Source organism: Myxine glutinosa, chromosome 1 (assembly GCF_964187855.1).
Source record: "Myxine glutinosa chromosome 1, kmMyxGlut1.1, whole genome shotgun sequence".
NCBI lineage: Eukaryota > Metazoa > Chordata > Myxini > Myxiniformes > Myxinidae > Myxine > Myxine glutinosa.
Window position 1 is genome coordinate 162,060,111 of NC_136261.1, and position 19,126 is coordinate 162,079,236.

A 19,126-nucleotide genomic window follows, 5' to 3' on the forward strand; every position below is an offset into this window, starting at 1 on the left:
AGGTTTATTTGAAATCTTTAATTTTCACAATGTAATTTACTTGCCATTTGTCATTTGATGATTACGAGACACTTCCTCTTGAGGATCGTGACAATTCATGCGTTGCGTGGAAACTTCCATTTCCAAAATGAATGAGACGGTCGATGAAGAACGCAGACTTGAACAGGATGCAGCAAGAAAACGAACGAGACGGGAGAACCGCAAAGGATGCTGCTGCAACAACGATGAGGAGGGTTGGAGAGGAGTGAGGGGTTGGAGAGTGAGGAGTAGGGGTTGGAGAGTGAGGAGTAGGGGTTGGAGAGTGAGGAGTAGGGGCTGGAGAGTGAGGAGTAGGGGTTGGAGAGTGAGGAGTAGGGGTTGGAGAGTGAGGAGTAGGGGTTGGAGAGTGAGGAGTAGGGGTTGGAGAGTGAGGAGCGAGGAGTTGGAGAGTGAGGAGCTAGGGGTTGGAGAGTGAGGAGCTAGGGGTTGGAGAGTGATGAGCTAGGGGTTGGAGAGTGATGAGCTAGGGGTTGGAGAGTGATGAGCTAGGGGTTGGAGAGTGATGAGCTCGGGGTTGGAGAGTGATGAGGGATTGGAGAGGAGTGTGAGGGATTGGAGAGGAGTGTGAGGGATTGGAGAGGAGTGTGAGGGATTGGAGAGGAGTGTGAGGGATTGGAGAGGAGTGTGAGGGATTGGAGAGGAGTGTGAGGGATTGGAGAGGAGTGTGAGGGATTGGAGAGGAGTGTGAGGGATTGGAGAGGAGTGTGAGGGATTGGAGAGGAGTGTGAGGGATTGGAGAGGAGTGTGAGGGATTGGAGAGGAGTGTGAGGGATTGGAGAGGAGTGTGAGGGATTGGAGAGGAGTATGAGGAGGGATTGGAGAGGAGTATGAGGAGGCATTGGAGGGGAGTATGAGGAGGCATTGGAGGGGAGTGTGAGGAGGAGTGGGATTGGAGAGGAGTGTGACTGGAGAGGAGTGTGAGGAAGTATTGGAGAGGAGTATGAGGAGGCATTGGAGGGGAGTATGAGGAGGCATTGGTGAGGGTGGAGAGGAGTGAGGGGTCACATATGTGAAATAAATAAATTGTATTCATTACACCATTTCTGGATCTGATGAATTGCCAGTAACCATTTTGTAAAATGTAATGTGCAGCATCTAAATCAAGATATCCAAATGTCACACACATCCATGCCCACGGGTGACCCCACTAGTATTATATATTGTTGTATATTGCATTGTAATGAAAATGCCGTGTAGGATAACTGCACTGTGTTTCGTGTAGTCAGTTATATGTTTATCATGTGTTTAGAATCGCCGTCACGCTCATTCCCATTAGTGCGCCAGATACTGGTCAGCTGCTCATCATTCCCCTCACCTATTTGTTACTCCCCTTTTCTTTTGATTGATTTGTATGCAAAACAGTTGAAGAGCAGAAACAACTCGAATATACAAATGCTTATATTTGGTTGTTCCTTTTAGTCAAAAACATATAAAATTCTTCGTTGCCTCCATCAGGTTTCCCGGATGTTGGCTGCCAAAACCGCCCTTGCAATCCGCTACGACGCATTTGGCGAAGGCGATGGGGCAGAATTAGGCATTGATAGCCGTGCTCGGCTTGAAGTGCGACTCCGACACCTGGAAGAGAACTCGGTAGGTGATGAGCTGTTCTGCATAGCACTTGTTTAGGACAAGTCCATTAAATTTTTGTGACGAGGCATTATGTTTTCAGGTTGTCCGTCCCGCTGTCTGTGCGTGCATAGCAGATTTTCTTTACCGTGACAACTTGTCAACTGCTAAAGGGATTTAATTTGGGTTAGTAAGATCTGCGCATTCCAGCCAAGTCTTGGCAGAACGGATGATGCATGTCCCAGTTTTGGATTCAATGTGTTGAACGCTAGCTATATAAGAATTATTTTTTGCTATTATGGCATTCAGTTGTCACAGCCTCATCTAATGGCTGCCTATATTGCTCAGTAGTACAGCAAGGGAACGGTCTCTCTGATGGAACTAGTTGTAACGGTAATGGTCTCCCTAACGGTGCCAGCCGGGTGTTGCCAAAGATTAACTCGAGACACAGAGCAGCAGGATGCATTCTGTGGTGGCTTGTTACCCCGCCCCGATGGTCAGTATCCGCAGATTTATTTTTTGTGAGCATGAGGTGACGTCTCGGTCGATTGTCCATACCATGGTCTTGGGCTTATTGGCAGCGTCTCGCTTGGCAAAATGGGCCTGAATGTAATGAACCCGAGCTGAAGCTCTGTACATGGTTTGCGACTTGTCAAGTCTGTGCGAGAAAAGCGAAATGTATTTCGAACTCGCCCTTAATTTATCTTAACATAGTCGTTTTTTGCAGCAGAGTTAAGGTGGGTTTTCACGGGACACGCAAACGGTTCGCGAAGGATGCGAATGTCGAAAAAATGGCAAAGTCCAACATTCGTATTTTAGGCTCCAAAAGTTCGCCAAACATGCGCGGGGGTTCGGAAGCGTCGTCAATTGTTCACAGAAGTCGTTTTTTGTTCGGCGGGTATTCCAAACATTTTTGAAATACCCGCCGAACTAAAAACGACTCCTGCGAACAATTGACGATGCTTCCGAACTCCCGCGCATGTTTGGCGAACTTTTGGAGCCTAAAATACGAATGTTGGACTTTGCCATTTTTTCGACATTCGCATCCTTCGCGAACCGTTCGCGTGTCCCGTGAAAACCCACCTTTACAAACACCAAAGAAGAAAAAGAAAAAAATTATTGGTTTACTTGCTTGCATTGCTTTATGGCTTTGGGATGCCAAATCCCTTTTCTTTTTCCATGATTTGCTGGACTTGAAGGTTGAAGGAAGTTTGCATGTTATGTACACAAAAATGTCAAGGTTTGCCTACCCATCTCCTTTCGACCTGCTTTTCCTTTACTCCTTCCTCAACTGATTGCTGTTGCCTTCCATGTATGTTTGCAGTTGAAGAGGATCAGCGGTAGTGGAAAAGCCTTGGCCAAGTTTGATAATTACCAGCATAAGACGTGAGTCCTGTTGTGCTGAGTTGATTCTTGCGAGCTCTGCCTTGTGTTTTTCTGGAGTGTGCCATTCTCAAAATATAGATGCACTTGTGGCCTTGAAGGCATTTTGCAATTGTCATTGGCAATGCTTTGACCTTCATTTGGTAACGGTGGGTATTCGGTTGTTTGTGTGTTCCCGTGTTCCAGCGAGGTGCGAACGTATGACCCCTCTGGAGAAACGACCATCCCATTGTTACCAAAGAAGCGAAAGCTATCCGAGACAGGAGAAGGTTCAGGCAAACCGATTAAGAAGATAAAGAAGGAACCAATTGTGGAGACCGATGGTCAGTATCCACAGATTTCTTTTTTGTGAGCACGAGGTGACATCTCGGTCGATTGTCGACACCATGGTCTTTGGCTTATTGGCAGCGTCTCGCTTGCCAAAATGGGCCCGAATATAATGAACGTGAGCTGAAGCTCTGTACATGCTTTGCGACTTGTCAAGTCTGTGCGAGAAAAGCGAAATGTATTTCTAACTCGCCCTTAATTTATCTAAACATGGTCATTTTTTTGCAGCAGAGTTACAAACACCAAAGAAGAAAAAGAAAAAGCACAAGGTGAAAGATGAAGAAGAAGAAGTGGTCGTGGAGGTGAAGGAGGAGGAGGAGGAGGAGGAGGAATTTGAAGCCAGCACATCAGTCATGGTAAGGATGTTTTAGTGTATCATGATGCAAATGTGAACTGATTAAATTATGGGGTCAAGAGGTCCAAGGTCCAGTTAGGTAAAAATTCTAGTCGCGAGCCAACTTGTAAACCACTGAGATTTTGACAACTTGGTGCAAGTATATATTATGATGCAAAGATGAACTGATCAGATTTCGATGTCGGTGGTCAAAAGTCATAAAATAAAAAAACGAGATACTTGAGAACAGCTGAAAGTATTGAAATCGAACTTGGTGCAAACATGTATAATGACCTAATAATGTGGGCGGAGGCATATCGGTCGCTGTCACAACGTCGAAGAGTGCTGTTCTGGTTTGATTTCTTAAATAATTCTTCACCATTGAGAGATGGGGCCAAAAACGATATACAACAACAACAACATTCATTTTAAGGCCATTTTCCCTGCTAGATCGGGGGTAAGCCTTGCGGTCCCCATGACAATCTTCTCCATCTTGCCCTATTTTCTGCATCTTTCCTTGTTTAACCCCCTTGCCCGCATTTCTTCTTCCACCATCTTTAGCCAAGTCTTTCTCAGTCTTCCCCGTCTTCTACTTCCTTCTACATTCATTAACATCGCTCTTCTCAACCAGTCACTTTCATCCTTCCTCAACACATGACCAAACCATCTCAACCTGTTTTTTTTTTTTTTTTTGGTTTTGTATACTGAATCGAGGCTCGTGAAAGGGCTGTTCCTCTTCACAGCATCATTCACAGGCTCTATTCCCATCATTTTTTGCAATTCATCATTTGTCTTCCTCTCTCTCAATGATACTCCGCACATCCATCGAACCATTCGCATTTCCACCCTTTGCAACCTTCGTTGCTGCTCTATGTTCATTACCCATGTCTCGCTCCCATAAATCACAACACTTCTCACACATGCAGCATACACCTTTACCTTCAGCTTCAACGACACTCCCCTCCTCATCAGCACGCCACTCAGTTCCCGAAACTTCTTCCATGCACATCTCACTCTAGCAACCGTTGCCGAGTCTGATCCACCTTCTCCATTCAGCATGTCTCCGAGGTAGCAAAATGTTTTCACACCTTCCAGCTTCACGCCGTTTCCAAGATCCAACTCAACATTTCCTCCATCTGCAGCTCCCTCTGTGCACACCTTACATTTGAATGTAGCTGCCGCACTGGTTAATGACCCTCTCAGATCACCACATTTTTGATGAACCCACTCAGCACACATTGTACATTGAATGGAGTTCACTCCGACACTCTTCCTGCACACAGCCCAGGGCCACTTCCCAGTTCTTTCCACCTCACCACATGCTTTACCACTTGCCATCACCTTCGTCTTTCCGATATTCACCTTCAGACCTTTTGTCTCCATACATTCCTTCCACTTGTTCATCTTTTCCTTCAGTCCATCCATACTTTCCGCAATCAACATGTTGCAACACCAGATCATCTGCATACAACAACTCCCACGGTAGACCCTCCTTTACGTTCTGAGCCAGCACCTCCATCACAGCTACAAATAGTAGTGGACTTGGTACCGACCCCTGATGCACTCCCACCTTCACCTCAAACTCACCACTGTTCCCGTCCTTCGTCCTTACAGCTGTGCGCGCTCTTTTGTACATTGCCATCACTACTCTGATCAACCATTCCTCCACTCCTAACTTCCTCAATGCCCATGTCAATACTTTGCGTGGAACCCGATCGAATGCTTTCTCCAGATCAACAAACCCAAGAAACAACTTCTTCCTCTACTCCATGTACTTCTGCAACTGCCTCACAATAAAAAGCGCGTCTGTCATTCCTCTTCCTGGCATAAATCCAAACTGCATTTCGTCGATCTTCACTTTCTTCCTTATCCTCCTCTCCAACACCCTTTCCAATACCTTCATTCCATGCTCCAATAACTTTATCGCTCGGCACGAGCCACACTCTAGAGCTGGGGTGGGGAACCTCCGGCCTCCGGGCCGTATACGGCCCGCGAGACCTTTTGATCCGTCCCGCGAGGCAATTCATCTATCTATAACAAAAAAATGTTTTTGTTTTTTTTGTATACAAGATCGAGGCTCGTGAAAGAGCGAACATTAATCACAGAGAAAGACAAACCGACACATAAAACAAATAACATCGGGAGCAGTAGACAAGATGGGGAGAGAGGGGGAAGGACACAAGCATAACATTTGAGAGCAGGGACCGAGAGACATGGAGACATCGAGAGATCTGTGAGAGGGAAAGGGCTTTGGGGGGGGGGGCATGGGAAGGGGGGTGGGAGAGGTATAAAACATATGGACACTGCCAGGACTTCCAGGAAAGAAGTTGGAATTTCAAACAAGGTGGATCTGGGGTGAATTAGCGGGGGTAGAAAAGATCAAGGTTTTGGATGGGGGAAGATAAGAGATGGTGGTGAACAGCTGTTTTAAAGACCTGGAGGGAGGAGTGGGATTGAAGGGAGTGAGGGAGTTTGTTCCAGAGGCGGGGGAAAAGAGGAATGAAAGAGTGAAGATGAGCAGACAGCCGAGATTTCGGCAGTTTAACCATCAGAGGGTTGCTGGCAGATCTTGTGCGACCTGTAGGAATATTTGGGGGACAGAGCACAGAGAGAGCTGGGGGTGCAAGGCCGGAGAGGAGTCGGGAGAAGACAGAAAGACCACCTACCTGCCTGCGGTGAGTGAGTGAAAGGCCCTCAGAGATAGCTTCGTCGCGGGAGATTCCAATAATTCTGAAAGCTTTGGTTTCAACAGCGTGAAGCCGAGCTAGGTGTGAGTCAGGAGCACCGGCCCATAGGGGAGAACAGTATTCCATTGAGCTGCGGATGAAACCCTTGTATGTGGTGAGGAGCTCAGGTGTGCAGAGGAAGGACTTCACACGACGGAGGATGCCCAGTCGGCGACTGGCTTTGGAGGCCAGCTTGGAAATGTGGTTTTCCCAAGAAAGATCATGGCAGATAGTGAGACCCAAAAGCTTGAGCGACAGAACTTCTTGGAGAGGATTGTTGAGAAAGTAGATGGGAGGGTTGTCCAGTCGATCTTTTCGGAGAGACATAGTAAGAGTGTGAGATTTGTCCTCCCTTTGCTCGAGTTCTACAAACTGTATGTATGTGCTGAGGATTTTCCCATTCTGAGGAGACATGCACTGAAGTTTGCATCACTGTTTGGGACGACCTACAGCTGTGAGCAGTTCTTTTCAAAACTGACTCTTGCAAAGACTCGGTTTCGCTCAAGACTGACTGACCCAAACCTGCAAAACCAGCTGCGAGTAGCATCATCATCACTACCACCTGACACCAAACGCCTCGCCAAAGAGAAACAGTTCCAGCCATCGCATTAGGTGAGTCCGATATATGTATTCAATAATTTAGCATGGCCCTCGAAGGATGTTCTAAAAATCGAAATGGCCCTCGACAGGAAAAAGGTTCCCCACCCCTGCTCTAGAGGGTCACCTTTCCCCTTGTATAGAGGGACGAGGGTACTCTGTGCCCAATCCACCGGCCTTCTTTCACCGCCAGATTACAGATCTCTGTCATTCTCTTCATACCCCACTTCCTGCTGCCTTCAACATATCTCCCACAACTCCCATCGGCCCTCCCGCTTTTATACTCTTCATTGCTTTTATCGCTTCCTCAACTTCCTTCTCAGTTATCTTCTCTGCCGGTCCAAAAACTGGGTTACTCTCCATGTTGCCATCCCATTCATTCTCTGTATTCAACAGCATTTCCATATATCTTTTCCATCTTCCTTTAATTCCATCTGGGTCCACAACGATTTGTCCCACTTCATCCTTCAAGCAACTCACCCCCATCACATCACACCTCTCTTTCGCTATCTGCTTTGCAATGCTGAATACTGTTCTCTGACCCTCTTCCGAATCCAAGCGTTCTCCGAACATTTTCCTACATGCCTCCTGCGCCTTTGCTACTTCTTTCTTTGCAGCCTTCTTGGCTGCCTTATAACTTTCATGCTCTGCTGTTTCTGCTCCCGTACCCTTCGCCTTCTGCCACTCCTTGAACTTCTTCCTCTTCTCGTCAATCCTCTTTCCAACTTCATCATCCCACCACCATGTTTCCGAGTGCCTCTGTAGTCCTTTTGTCCATCCACATACCTCACCAACGGCTCCCAACAGACTAGCTTTCATTGACATTCAACCACTTTCAAGCTCAACCACATCATCCTCTACCCTACTCAGCCTCTCTTTTAATGCCTCCCTTACTGTCACCTCTTTCAACCTCCACACCTTCATTCTCGGTTGGTACTTCACCCGCCGAGCTCTCCTCGCACCTTTCACCCTTATGTCGCAGACAACCAAGTGGTGCTGTGAAAAAGCCTCCTCCCCCGGGATCACCTTTGTGTCCCGGAGGTGCCCCCTACCGTCGACCCACCTGACGTGTATGTAACAAGCTTATTATCCTCTTTCTGGAACTGAGTATTACAAATCAACAAATCAGCTCCATCAACAAACTCCAAAATCCTGTCATCTTCTCCATGTCACACCATATCCATAACCCCCATGAACTCCCTCAAAACCATCCATACTCCTTCCCACATGTCCATTTAGGTCTCCTCCGACCACAACAACTTCCTCATCTTTCACGTTTTCCATCAGCTTCTCGATCGCACACCAGAACTTGTCCTTCTCTTCATCGCTCCGACCAACCTGCGGAGCATATCCCGAGATGACGTTCACCAAGAGCTTTCCAATCATCATTTTCACCATCAACCTATCACTCACTCTAGTCACACTCACCACACTGTCTACAAACTCCTCAGAAAACAGGACACCAACACCATTCACGCCCTCCAGGCACTCTTGCCACACAAACTTGTATTTCTGTCCCTGCCTACCCTTCACCATTCTCACACCACTTCCCTTCCATCTCGTCTCTTGCACACAATATATGTCCACTCTTCTTCTGACCAATACTTCCACCACTTCTCCTGATCTCCCTGTCATTGTCCCTACATTCCATGTCCCAAACCTCAGAAACCGATCTCCACTTCGGGCTGTACCCTGCCCTTATGTAGTTGTAATTGTCATGGTTCTCTTTTTTTGCGGCAATGTTTTTATGGCCGGATGCCCTTCCTGACGCCAACCCTCTTACGACACGCAGGGATACGGTGTACCTATTCTAATCCAGGGTACACACTGGGAAATATTAAAAACATGGAAATTCTGGGGAGGCATCATGGCTGCGGGGGCCCCAGCAGCACCACACCACGTTGGCCCGGTCAGCACCACACCACGTCGGCCTGGTCAGCACCACAGCGGCCCGGTCAGCACCACACCACGGCGGCCCGGTCAGCACCACACCACGGCGGCCCGTTCAGCACCACACCACGTCAGCCCGGTCAGCACCACACCACTGCGGCCCGGTCAGCACCACACCACTGCAGCCCGGTCAGCACCACACCACTGCGGCCCGGTCAGCACCACACCACTGCGGCCCGGTCAGCACCACACCACTGCGGCCCGGTCAGCACCACACCACTGCGGCCCGGTCAGCACCACACCACTGCGGCCCGGTCAGCACCACACCACTGCGGCCCGGTCAGCACCACACCACTGCGGCCCGGTCAGCACCACACCACTGCGGCCCGGTCAGCCCCACACCAATGCGGCCCGGTCAGCCCCACACCACTGCGGCCCGGTCAGCCCCACACCACTGCGGCCCGGTCAGCCCCACACCACTGCGGCCCGGTCAGCCCCACACCACTGCGGCCCGGTCAGCACCACACCACTGCGGCCCGGTCAGCACCACACCACTGCGGCCCGGTCAGCACCACACCACTGCGGCCCGGTCAGCACCACACCACTGCGGCCCGGTCAGCACCACACCACTGCGGCCCGGTCAGCACCACACCACTGCGGCCCGGTCAGCACCACACCACTGCGGCCCGGTCAGCCCCACACCACTGCGGCCCGGTCAGCCCCACACCACTGCGGCCCGGTCAGCACAACACCACTGCGGCCCGGTCAGCCCCACACCACTGCGGCCCGGTCAGCACAACACCACTGCGGCCCGGTCAGCACCACACCACTGCGGCCCGGTCAGCACCACACCACGTTTGCCCGATCAGCACCACGGCGGCCCGGTCAGCACCACACCCTTGGAAAGGACTTCGATGCACGGCAGCCCGGTCGGCCCGGTCAGCACCACACCACGCTTGCCCGGTCAGCACCACAGCGGCCCGGTCAGCACCACACCCTTGGAAAGGACTTCGATGCACGTCATCTCAGAGCCTGGCGCGAAGTCCACGGACATCAGCAAGTCATCCGAAAACAGCTCTGGTTGGTGCGAACCACTCGGTCAATGGCGGGAACCAGGTCCCGACACGCCCTTGCTCGCTTGGCCCCGATGAAGGCCTCGCTGGGTGTTCTCCAAATGGGCAAAATCGCCCAAGCCGCGCTGGATTTCGGCGGCGGAAAGCAGCCACGAAGTGACGATATTCGGTCCGGCTGTAATGCGAACAGCACGGCGACCCGGTCAGCACCACACTTCGATGCTGTGGAGACTTCGATGCTGTGGACGGTCAGCACCACTTCGTCGGAAAGTCAGTCGGAAAAGTCGGTCAGTCGGAAAGGACTTCGATGCTGTGGAGAGATCGAAGCAAGCCTCCTTGCTCGAGCGGACCGGTCCTTGCTCGAATGGTCCTCCTCCAGGCCAAAAACGATATATAGTGCGATATTTCAAAAAGATGTAGATGGATTATGACAATTTGGTTGGATGACACCGACACGCAGATTCGATTTTGGTTCAGCTCAGCAGATCCGGCCCATCAGTGGGATACAAAACATAAACTGTTCAGCCTCGAGGAGGTATGTGCTCTACCGAGTGCCGTTCTCGTCATATTTGCATCATTGGACAGTTTATGTACGGTGTGGTAAGTGGTTATGAATTTGGAATCAAATGTGTTGCAGCCATCTCCAGAGAAGAAGAAGAAGAAGAAAAAGAAAAAGAAATCACCATGAATTGTGGTTTCGATGATTTCCTTTGACGGTGGATAATTGTTGGTATAGCTGTTCTTGAATGGAAAGCTCCACAAATTAGCAATGGCTTTGTTTTGCCATAGTGCAAAGTATTTTTAAAATTGTTTTATCTGATCGTTTGCACTTTTTTTTAACCTGCCTGTAAAACTCGCTTCCTTCCTTTGCCTTTCGGATTCATTGGTTTTTTTTGTTTGTTTGTTTTTTGGGTTTTTTTAAAAACTGTATTACATTGACGATCACATGAGAATTGTCTCTTTCAATACTTTTAAGACTTTGTGTCATCGGGATTACATCGTGGAGTTTCATTTATCACTCCTGACCCTGTTTGAGGCTTGAATGTTCAGGTATGTAAGGAGCTCACCAAACCCATCTTGCCATCGGATGACCTTTTGTTCATTTGTTCATTTCTACATTTACATTTCAAACTCATTTGCTTTGGCTCTTGTTCATTGGAGCAGACCTTTGAGTGACAGGCCCAATATTCACCAAGATCGAGATTAATATGGTATAGTGTCACAGGAAGCACCCCTGGTGTTGCCTCCCAAAAGATTGGTCATTGAACTGTTTTGCTTTTCCAATATTCTGTGTTCTCAAAATTTCTCCGACACAGATGACATGTTTAAATAAATTCCGGTTCATTTGCTTTTCATCCCAAAGCAATCTTGCGTTGAACAGGTGAACAGCAGCTGTGCAACTGGCTGAGCGAATGTGTAGGTGAGTAAATGGCACTTTATAAATCAACAAAACGTGTTGGATGATGTGTGACAAACTTGCTCTTTCGTAATGGAGGTTTATTTTTCGACACTGCCAAAACCCATCAAAACAATGTTTCATCGTTCGTCTTCATCCCCCCCTCGAGCAGCTCATAAACCAATGGTCACCTGAATAAACTGAAAGACATGTGGTGGAAGTGAAGGTAGTGAAGATAAGTTGTGAAGATTGGTCAATGAAAGTTACTTTTCTATGATGGTGTATTACAGCAAAGCTCCATATTTGGCTGAATGAGTGATACATCCCATAGGATGGTATTGGAATGACCTGGTCTTTCTTCAAAAAATTAAATTGTAATTAACTGCAGCAACATGTCGTTTTGGAAAAGGCAGTTATTTTTTAACTGTAAACACACTTTTAAAAAATCCACCTACCATAATTGCTTTGTCCACGGGGAGGAAGGGTGGGGGAGTTCATTGTTGGGCCTTTGCCTAAGCCCCTTTGGTTGCAAAGCAAGTACTTACATCATCATATGCAAATGTAGCTTTGCCTTGCTGGGTTGTATCACGCCTCCGGAAATTATCTGCACAGGAAATGGGGAATAAATGCATTTTCATTGGGTCGTTGGTGGTTTTCAAAATTCAATGCGTTTCTATCGGCCCAATTGGAGAGCACCACTCTGCCCTGCCTGTCACCCTTTATTGAAGCATGTTGACATGTTGTGCAGCACCTCAACTTTAGAAATGCAAGCAAAGCAGAATTTCATTTTGTAATTTTTTTACGGCATAGCCCATCGGGCAGAGCCCTCTAAAACAGCGTTTCTCCATCTGTATGTATGTATAATTGTATATGTATGTCCCCTCAAACGTATACCAATCAGAGCTGAGAATCTGGTCACATGACAGGGTGATGTGATTACGTCTGATGTCATTACGGCGGTGCTGCGGCTGACTCTCCATGCACCGCCATTTTGATTTATATGCCGAACATATTGTCGAACCTGTCATATGTCACAATCGCCATGCTCTACCTTTACGTTTTTCATTCAATGTGAAACACAAACAAACCGATTGTTAAAATGATCATGAAATATCGAAAGCATCGGCGTTTCGTCTTCCAACAAAATGGGTACATATAGGCCTTAGGCGTTATGACTCACCGTCCGCTTCGGACAAATTAAACCCAGGTTTCTTAATGCAGTGGGCTTGTTTCAGTCATATCGTTTTCGTAGTCATTATAATAATAACTAGAACTGCCACTTCAAAACTGCTGGCAGTGATGACCGGTTTACTCGCACCCACTTTTGATACAACCCCACTTTTGATACAACCCCACTTTTGATACAACCCCACTTTTGATACAGCCCCACTTTCATTGGACATGCTTTGACACAACCCCCTTGGATACAACCCTGACACACACACACACACCCACACCCATCCCTCCCCCCCCACACACATCCCTCTCCCCCCCCCCCCCCCCCACACACACATCCCCCCCTACACACACACACACACACACACACACACACACACACACACACACACACACACACACACACACACACACACACCCCTCCACCCATAACACACATCCCCCTTCCCCCCACACATACACAAACACATCCAACCCCCTCTCCTCCACACGCACACCCCAACCCCCCCACCCCAACATGCACACATATCCACCCCCCCCCCCCCCCCCCCACGCACATCCCCACATCCGCACACATGCACATCCCCACACAAACACATCCCCACACAAACACATCCCCCCACACACACACACACACACACACACACACACACACACACACACACACACACACACACACACACACACACACACAACCACCCCCCCTCCCACACACACACACACACACACACACACACACACACACACACACACACTACACACACACACCACACCCATCCCACACCCACACATGTCAATCCATGCACTGATTGCAGAAAAAGCCATTTTTAAAAGAAAATTTACCTGAAATTGCAGAGACAATTATTTATTTTATCTGAGAAGCAACCGATTCTTCTTCTTCTTTAGTTGCCCAAAACTTTGTGTGAAATGCGATCGAGTTAAAAAAAGGCAGAATTTGACCAAATCTGTTTCATTCGTTTGTTAATGTGCCTCACCTATCAGTGGGACAACTTAGCATAACAGTTGTGCATTTTGTGAGGAAAGCACCAAATTTGGCACACTGGTAGACCATCATATTATGAAAAGATCTGGATATTGGGCCATCTCAGATTCAGAGATTTGATTTTTGCAAGATTTCGATTTGATTGGGATCGAAGAGAACACCTTCTTCGTCTTTTGTACAGTGAAGTTGCCAGCCCTGAATTCTCTGGCTACATCTGGGTGCTTCATTGGGAGTGCAACCATGTCCCTCAGGTGAACAGGGACCCACGTGGCATAGTGTGTGTGGTCTAAGGCATGGAACCATGGGACCAGTTCCGTCAGGGCATCAAGGTACATCGTGAATGAAGCCTGCCGCAGAGAACGCACGTAGACCAGTACCAACATCTCTAGTTCCAGCACAGTTGCCCAGTACTGAAAGTTGGGAATGTCTTCTCCTCTCTGGTGACACCAGTCTTCAAACTCAGGCAGGTCTTCTGCATCATCAGCATGTCATACAGTGGCGTTTGTACGCACGGTGTTGCAGGATGTGCAGTGCCGCTGCAGTGATTTGATGAGCTCTTCTTGTGCGGGTGACGTGGGCAGCTCGCAGGAAGGAGTCGGCCGTCCCTGGCGTTGCAATCTCAGCTTGCAAATCTGCAAAATCTGCAAATCTTGCAAAAATCAAATCTCTGAATCTGAGATGGCCCCATATCCAAATCTTTTCATAATATGATAGTCTACTAGTGTGCCCAATTTTTTTTTTTTTTTTTTTTTTTTTTGGTATACAACATCGAGGCTCGTGAAAGAGCGAACATTAATCACACAGAAAGACAAACCGACACATAAAACATATAACATCGGGAGCGGTAGAGAAGATGGGGAGAGAGGGGGAAGGACACAAACACAACATTTGAGAGCAGGGACCGACAGACATGGAGACATCGAGAGATCTGTGGGAGGGAGAGGGCTTTGGGGTAGGGCCATGGGAAGAGGGGGTGGGGGGGGGGTGGGAGAGGTATAAAACATATGGACACTGCCAGGACTTCCAGGAAAGAAGTTGGAATTTCAAACAAGGTGGATCTGGGGTGAATTAGTGGGGGTAGAAAAGATCAAGGTTTTGGATGGGGGAAGATAAGAGATGGTGGTGAACAGCTGTTTTAAAGACCTGGAGGGAGGAGTGGGATTGAAGGGAGTGTGGGAGTTTGTTCCAGAGGCGGGAGAAAAGAGGAATGAAAGAGTGAAGGTGAGCAGAGAGCCGAGATTTCGGCAGTTTAACCATCAGAGGGTTGCTGGCAGATCTTGTGCGACCTGTCGGAATATTTGGGGGACAGCGCACAGAGAGAGCTGGGGGAGCAAGGCCGGAGAGGACTAGGTCGAAGACAGAAAGACCACCTACCTGCCTGCGGTGAGTGAGTGAAAGGCCCTCAGAGATAGCTTCATCGCGCGAGATTCCAATAATTCTGAAAGCTTTGGTTTCAACAGCGTGAAGCCGAGCTAGGTGTGAGGCGGGAGCACCGGCCCATAGGGGAGAACAGTATTCCATTGAGCTGTGGATGAAAGCCTTGCATGTGGTGAGGAGCTCAGGTGTGCCGAGGAAGGACTTCGCATGACGGAGGATGCCCAGTCGGCGACTGGCTTTGGAGGCCAGCTTGGAAATGTGGTTTTCCCAAGAAAGATCATGGCAGACAGTGAGACCCAAAAGGTTGAGCGACAGAACTTCTTGGAGAGGATTGTTGAGAAAGTCGATGGGAGGGTTGTCCAGTTATTTTCGGAGAGACAGAGTAAGAGTGTGAGATTTGTCAGGATTGAAAGACATGTTCCACTTGTTTGACCAGTCTGTGATTTTGTCCAAGTCCAGAGAGTGAGGAGGCTGCAGACTGCCGATATGAGGGAAGAGGAATGGAGCGGCAGAGAGTGGAGTCATCAGCAAAGAGATAGAGAGGATTTTCCAGAGAGTCGGAGAGATCATTGATAAAGACCAGAAAAAGCACAGGGCCTAGAACACTGCCTTGGGGAAATCCAGCCTGAACAGGAAGGGGAGATGAGAGAAATCCATTCAAGGCCACACGTTGACTACGACAAGAGAGGAAGTCCGCAAGCCATGCATGGAGATTTCCATGGATACCATAGGAGGAGAGTTTGGTGAGCAGAGCAGGGTGCCAGACCGTATCGAAGGCACGTGATATGTCAAGGGAGACAGCTCTGATTTCCTGTTTGGCATTGCGGACCTCCATCCATTGTTGAGAAAGCAGAAGCAGCATGTCCAGAGTAGAGTGACCTGGTCTGAAACCAAATTGATGATCACAGATCAAGCCATTGGAGAAGAGGAAAGATTTCATATCCGAAGCAATGATGGATTCCATGACTTTGCTGATAACATTGGGAGCAGGCTGATTGGTCTGTAGTTGCAAGGATCTGTTTTTGCGCCTTTGTTGTGTGAAGCGGTAATGTTTGCTGATTTCCAGGATGCTGGCAGATGACCTTGAGCAAAAGAGAGGGTGAAAAGAACAGAGAGAGGGTGAGATAGAGCGGCAGAGCAGGATTTTAGGACCCGTGGGCTGATGCCGTCTGGTCCAGTTGCAGAATCAGTCGAGGTCAGACAAAAACTCCTCCACCTTGTCAGGAGAGAAGGACACAGAGTCCAGGAGCAGTTGGGTTCGACTGGGAAAGGTGGGAACAGCGAGAGATGGTTTTGGGACTAAAGATTTTGAGGCAAACACAGAGTTGAGGCATTCGGCTTTGTCACGTGCGATGTCAACTGTCTGGCCATTTGAGGTAAGGGAGGGGATGGAGGGGGAACAAACACCAGAAACGGATTTGACCAGATGCCACCAGGATTTGGAGGAAGGAGACAGGTTTGAGAGTTCATTCTTGAGTGTGAAGAGATAGTGCTTCCTGGCACTCCTGAGGGTAGACACACACTTGTTCCGAGCTTGGTGGAAGGAACTGAGATTGCCTTCAGATGGATTAGCCTTCCAAGAGGCAAAGGCAAGTTGTTTCAGGGCAACTGCCTCACCACAAGATTCAGTGTACTGTTACATATTTATGTGAATGTATGTGAATTACCATTCAGGTCTTTGCTTATCCATGTGTAATAGATTAAGGGTTGTGGTGGTTGGAGGGTCAGGAGCCCTTCTGAAAAGTGTCCGGAAACGGAAGTGACCGGAAACGGAAGAGGAAAAAGACACGAGGAAGAAAAGCGACGAGTAGTATTCTTCCTCGCCCCGCTCCGACGAAAGGTGGGATCGACCTTGCGCTGCGTGGAAAAGCGGCGTTCCGAAGCCCGTCTGGCGAGAGGAGTTACCGGGACGTGTACCTATCCGGTGGAGACGTCAAGTTGACGTGGGGCCGTGCATCGACCCCGCGTCGGGCACCGTTCGCGGCACCGTCTAAACAGACGCGTACGGGTCGCACGTTGGGGCCTAACGTAACACGCCTTGCAAGCGGCGTGGGGCTTTTGGCTTGCTTTACCGTACCCGCTTCGCGTGGCCACGAGGGGCTGCAGCCACGGTGCCTGGTACGATACCTGCCCGGTGGAAACACGTCCACCCGGGGTTCGTTCAACCGCCCGAGGGCGGCGACGCCGACCAGCATCTCGGTCAGGAGGGGCCCAGAGACATTGTGAGGGGCAGAGACCAAAAGGGGGTCGTGAGTACAGAAGTGGACACACATATATAAGATGGCCATCTTAATCATATAGGGAATTGATTGTGGATTGGGAATTGTTGATGGTTGTTTGTTGTTTATTGCTCGGGGAAAATCTCCGTGGTTGTATCATTGAAATTGTATGGTATCATTGCCATTGAAATATATCCTGGAACATCAGTTTTCTCTTGGGTGGAATTCATATGGATTGCGTGGCGAAAGCGCATATATAATACAACTTGCTGGCGAAGGTCCTCTCACGGTCCGGGGGTCACCGAGACCAGGTAGTCACCGAGGGGACCACGTAACAGAATTGGGGGCTCGTCCAAATTACGATTACGCAATTGGGTCTACGTCCGGGATCTAAAAGAGTATTTGTATAAAATAATAAAATAAGATTTTTATTAATTAAAATTTATTCATTAAATATTAATTGGAAAATTTTTGGGGAAATTGGGGTAAAGTCTTGGGTGAAGGTTAACAGGTGTTAACGATAGTCACCATGGCGTTTGTGGCACAGAACTTTGCGGTAACACCGAGTGAGGCACAGTTCCGAGCGTTACTAAAGTCGGACCTCTTGAAATTGGCCAAACATTTTAACTTGGAGGTCCGAACTAATTTGAGGAAGGCAGAGTTGCAGGCCACGGTGATACAATCTATGGTGGGATTAGGAACATGGGACGAGTTAGCCTGGGAGTGGCTACCCGAAGAACCAGAAGACGTTGAGCTCCGGAAACTGGAGTTGCAATTACGGAGCCAGGAACGGATTAAAGAAGAAGAAAGGAAAGCAGAAAAGGAAAGAGCAGAAGAAGAAAGGAAAGCAGAAGAGAGGAGAGGAGAGAAGAGAAACAAGCAGAGGAAAGGAGAGTGGAACGAGAACTCCAGGAAAGGTTAGCAGAAGAAGAAAGGAAAGCAGAAAAGGAAAGAGCAGAAGAAGAAAGGAAAGCAGAAGAGAGGAGAGAAGAGAAACAAGCAGAGGAAAGGAGAGTGGAACGAGAACTCCAGGAAAGGTTAAAAGAAGAGGAAAGGAAAGCAGAAGCGAGGAGAGAAGAGAAACAAGCAGAGGAAAGGAGAGTGGAAAGAGAACTCCAGGAAAGGTTAGAAGGGAGAAAAGCAGAGGAGAGGAGAGCTGCAAGGGACCTCGAAGCAGAGGAGAGAAAAGCGGAAAGGGAATTAAAGGAACGTGACATGGAGCTTCAGCAAGAAATCAAATTCAAGGAGCTGGAGTTAATGAGAGAACGGGGAGAGGCACCACCCTTGCTGACGGGGTCGACACCTAACCAGAAAACCTGGGATGTGGGCAGACATGTGAGGCTGGTTCCACCGTTCAGTGAAAAGGAAGTCGCGAAATTTTTTCCACACTTTGAGAAAGTGGCTCGACAATTAAACTGGCTGGAGGAGGCCTGGACCATACTCGTGCAAAGTGTGCTGGTGGGGAAAGCTCAGGAAATTTATTCGGCGCTACCAATGGACCAATGTGCAGATTATGAGGTACTGAAGAAGCACATCCTCAAAGCCTATGAGTTGGTTCCGGAAGCTTACAGGCAAAAATTCAGGAATGCCAGGAAGAGGGAGAGTGAGACCCATGTGGAGTTTGCCAGAGTGAAAGAAAACATGTTTGATCGGTGGTGTGAGTCAAAAGGAGTCGGGAAAGACTTCGAAACATTGCGGGACTTGATCCTGGTGGAGGAATTCCAGCAGTGTGTCCACGAGGACATCAAAGTGTACCTGCAGGAAAAGAAAGTACCAAAGTTGTGGGACGCAGCCACCATGGCGGATGATTATGCCTTAACCCACCGAATAGGGGTCCACAAACCTAACTCCTCGCCTAGACTTCAGCAGGGGAGTTATGGAACACCCAGTGCGGAGAACGACCCTACATGGCGGCGGCCTCGAGATGATTATGGGGACAACTATGATACCCCACCTGTTCGAAATCAGAGGGATGCGGGCCCAAGACAAACTTATAGTTCAGGGGGCCCGAGGCAGACCA

The 19,126-nt window shown here is 48.7% G+C and overlaps 2 protein-coding genes across 4 annotated transcripts in view; one reads left to right on the forward strand and one right to left on the reverse strand.

Moving 5' to 3' along the window:
* The window catches only part of NOP58 (NOP58 ribonucleoprotein), a 32,574-nt gene extending 21,686 nt beyond the window's left edge, over nt 1-10,888 (forward strand). The window contains exons 11-15 of one of the 2 annotated variants that reach the window (XM_068121579.2): nt 1,495-1,629; nt 2,930-2,991; nt 3,175-3,311; nt 3,544-3,671; nt 10,573-10,888. In XM_068121579.2, coding sequence (XP_067977680.2) covers nt 1,495-1,629; nt 2,930-2,991; nt 3,175-3,311; nt 3,544-3,671; nt 10,573-10,623 — 513 coding nt within the window. In that variant the 3' untranslated portion in view covers nt 10,624-10,888. The remainder of the gene's footprint in view (nt 1-1,494; nt 1,630-2,929; nt 2,992-3,174; nt 3,312-3,543; nt 3,672-10,572) is intronic. The other variant, XM_068121587.2, reaches the window with a different exon arrangement.
* Nucleotides 10,889-11,411: 523 nt separating this feature from the next.
* The window catches only part of LOC137430819 (sorcin), a 70,703-nt gene continuing 62,988 nt past the window's right edge, over nt 11,412-19,126 (reverse strand). For both annotated transcript variants that reach the window (XM_068121606.2, XM_068121598.2), the window contains exons 7-8: nt 11,877-11,935; nt 11,412-11,531 (exon numbers count right to left, since the gene is read on the reverse strand). In XM_068121606.2, the coding sequence (XP_067977707.1) occupies nt 11,505-11,531; nt 11,877-11,935 (86 nt within the window). In that variant the 3' untranslated portion in view covers nt 11,412-11,504. The remainder of the gene's footprint in view (nt 11,532-11,876; nt 11,936-19,126) is intronic.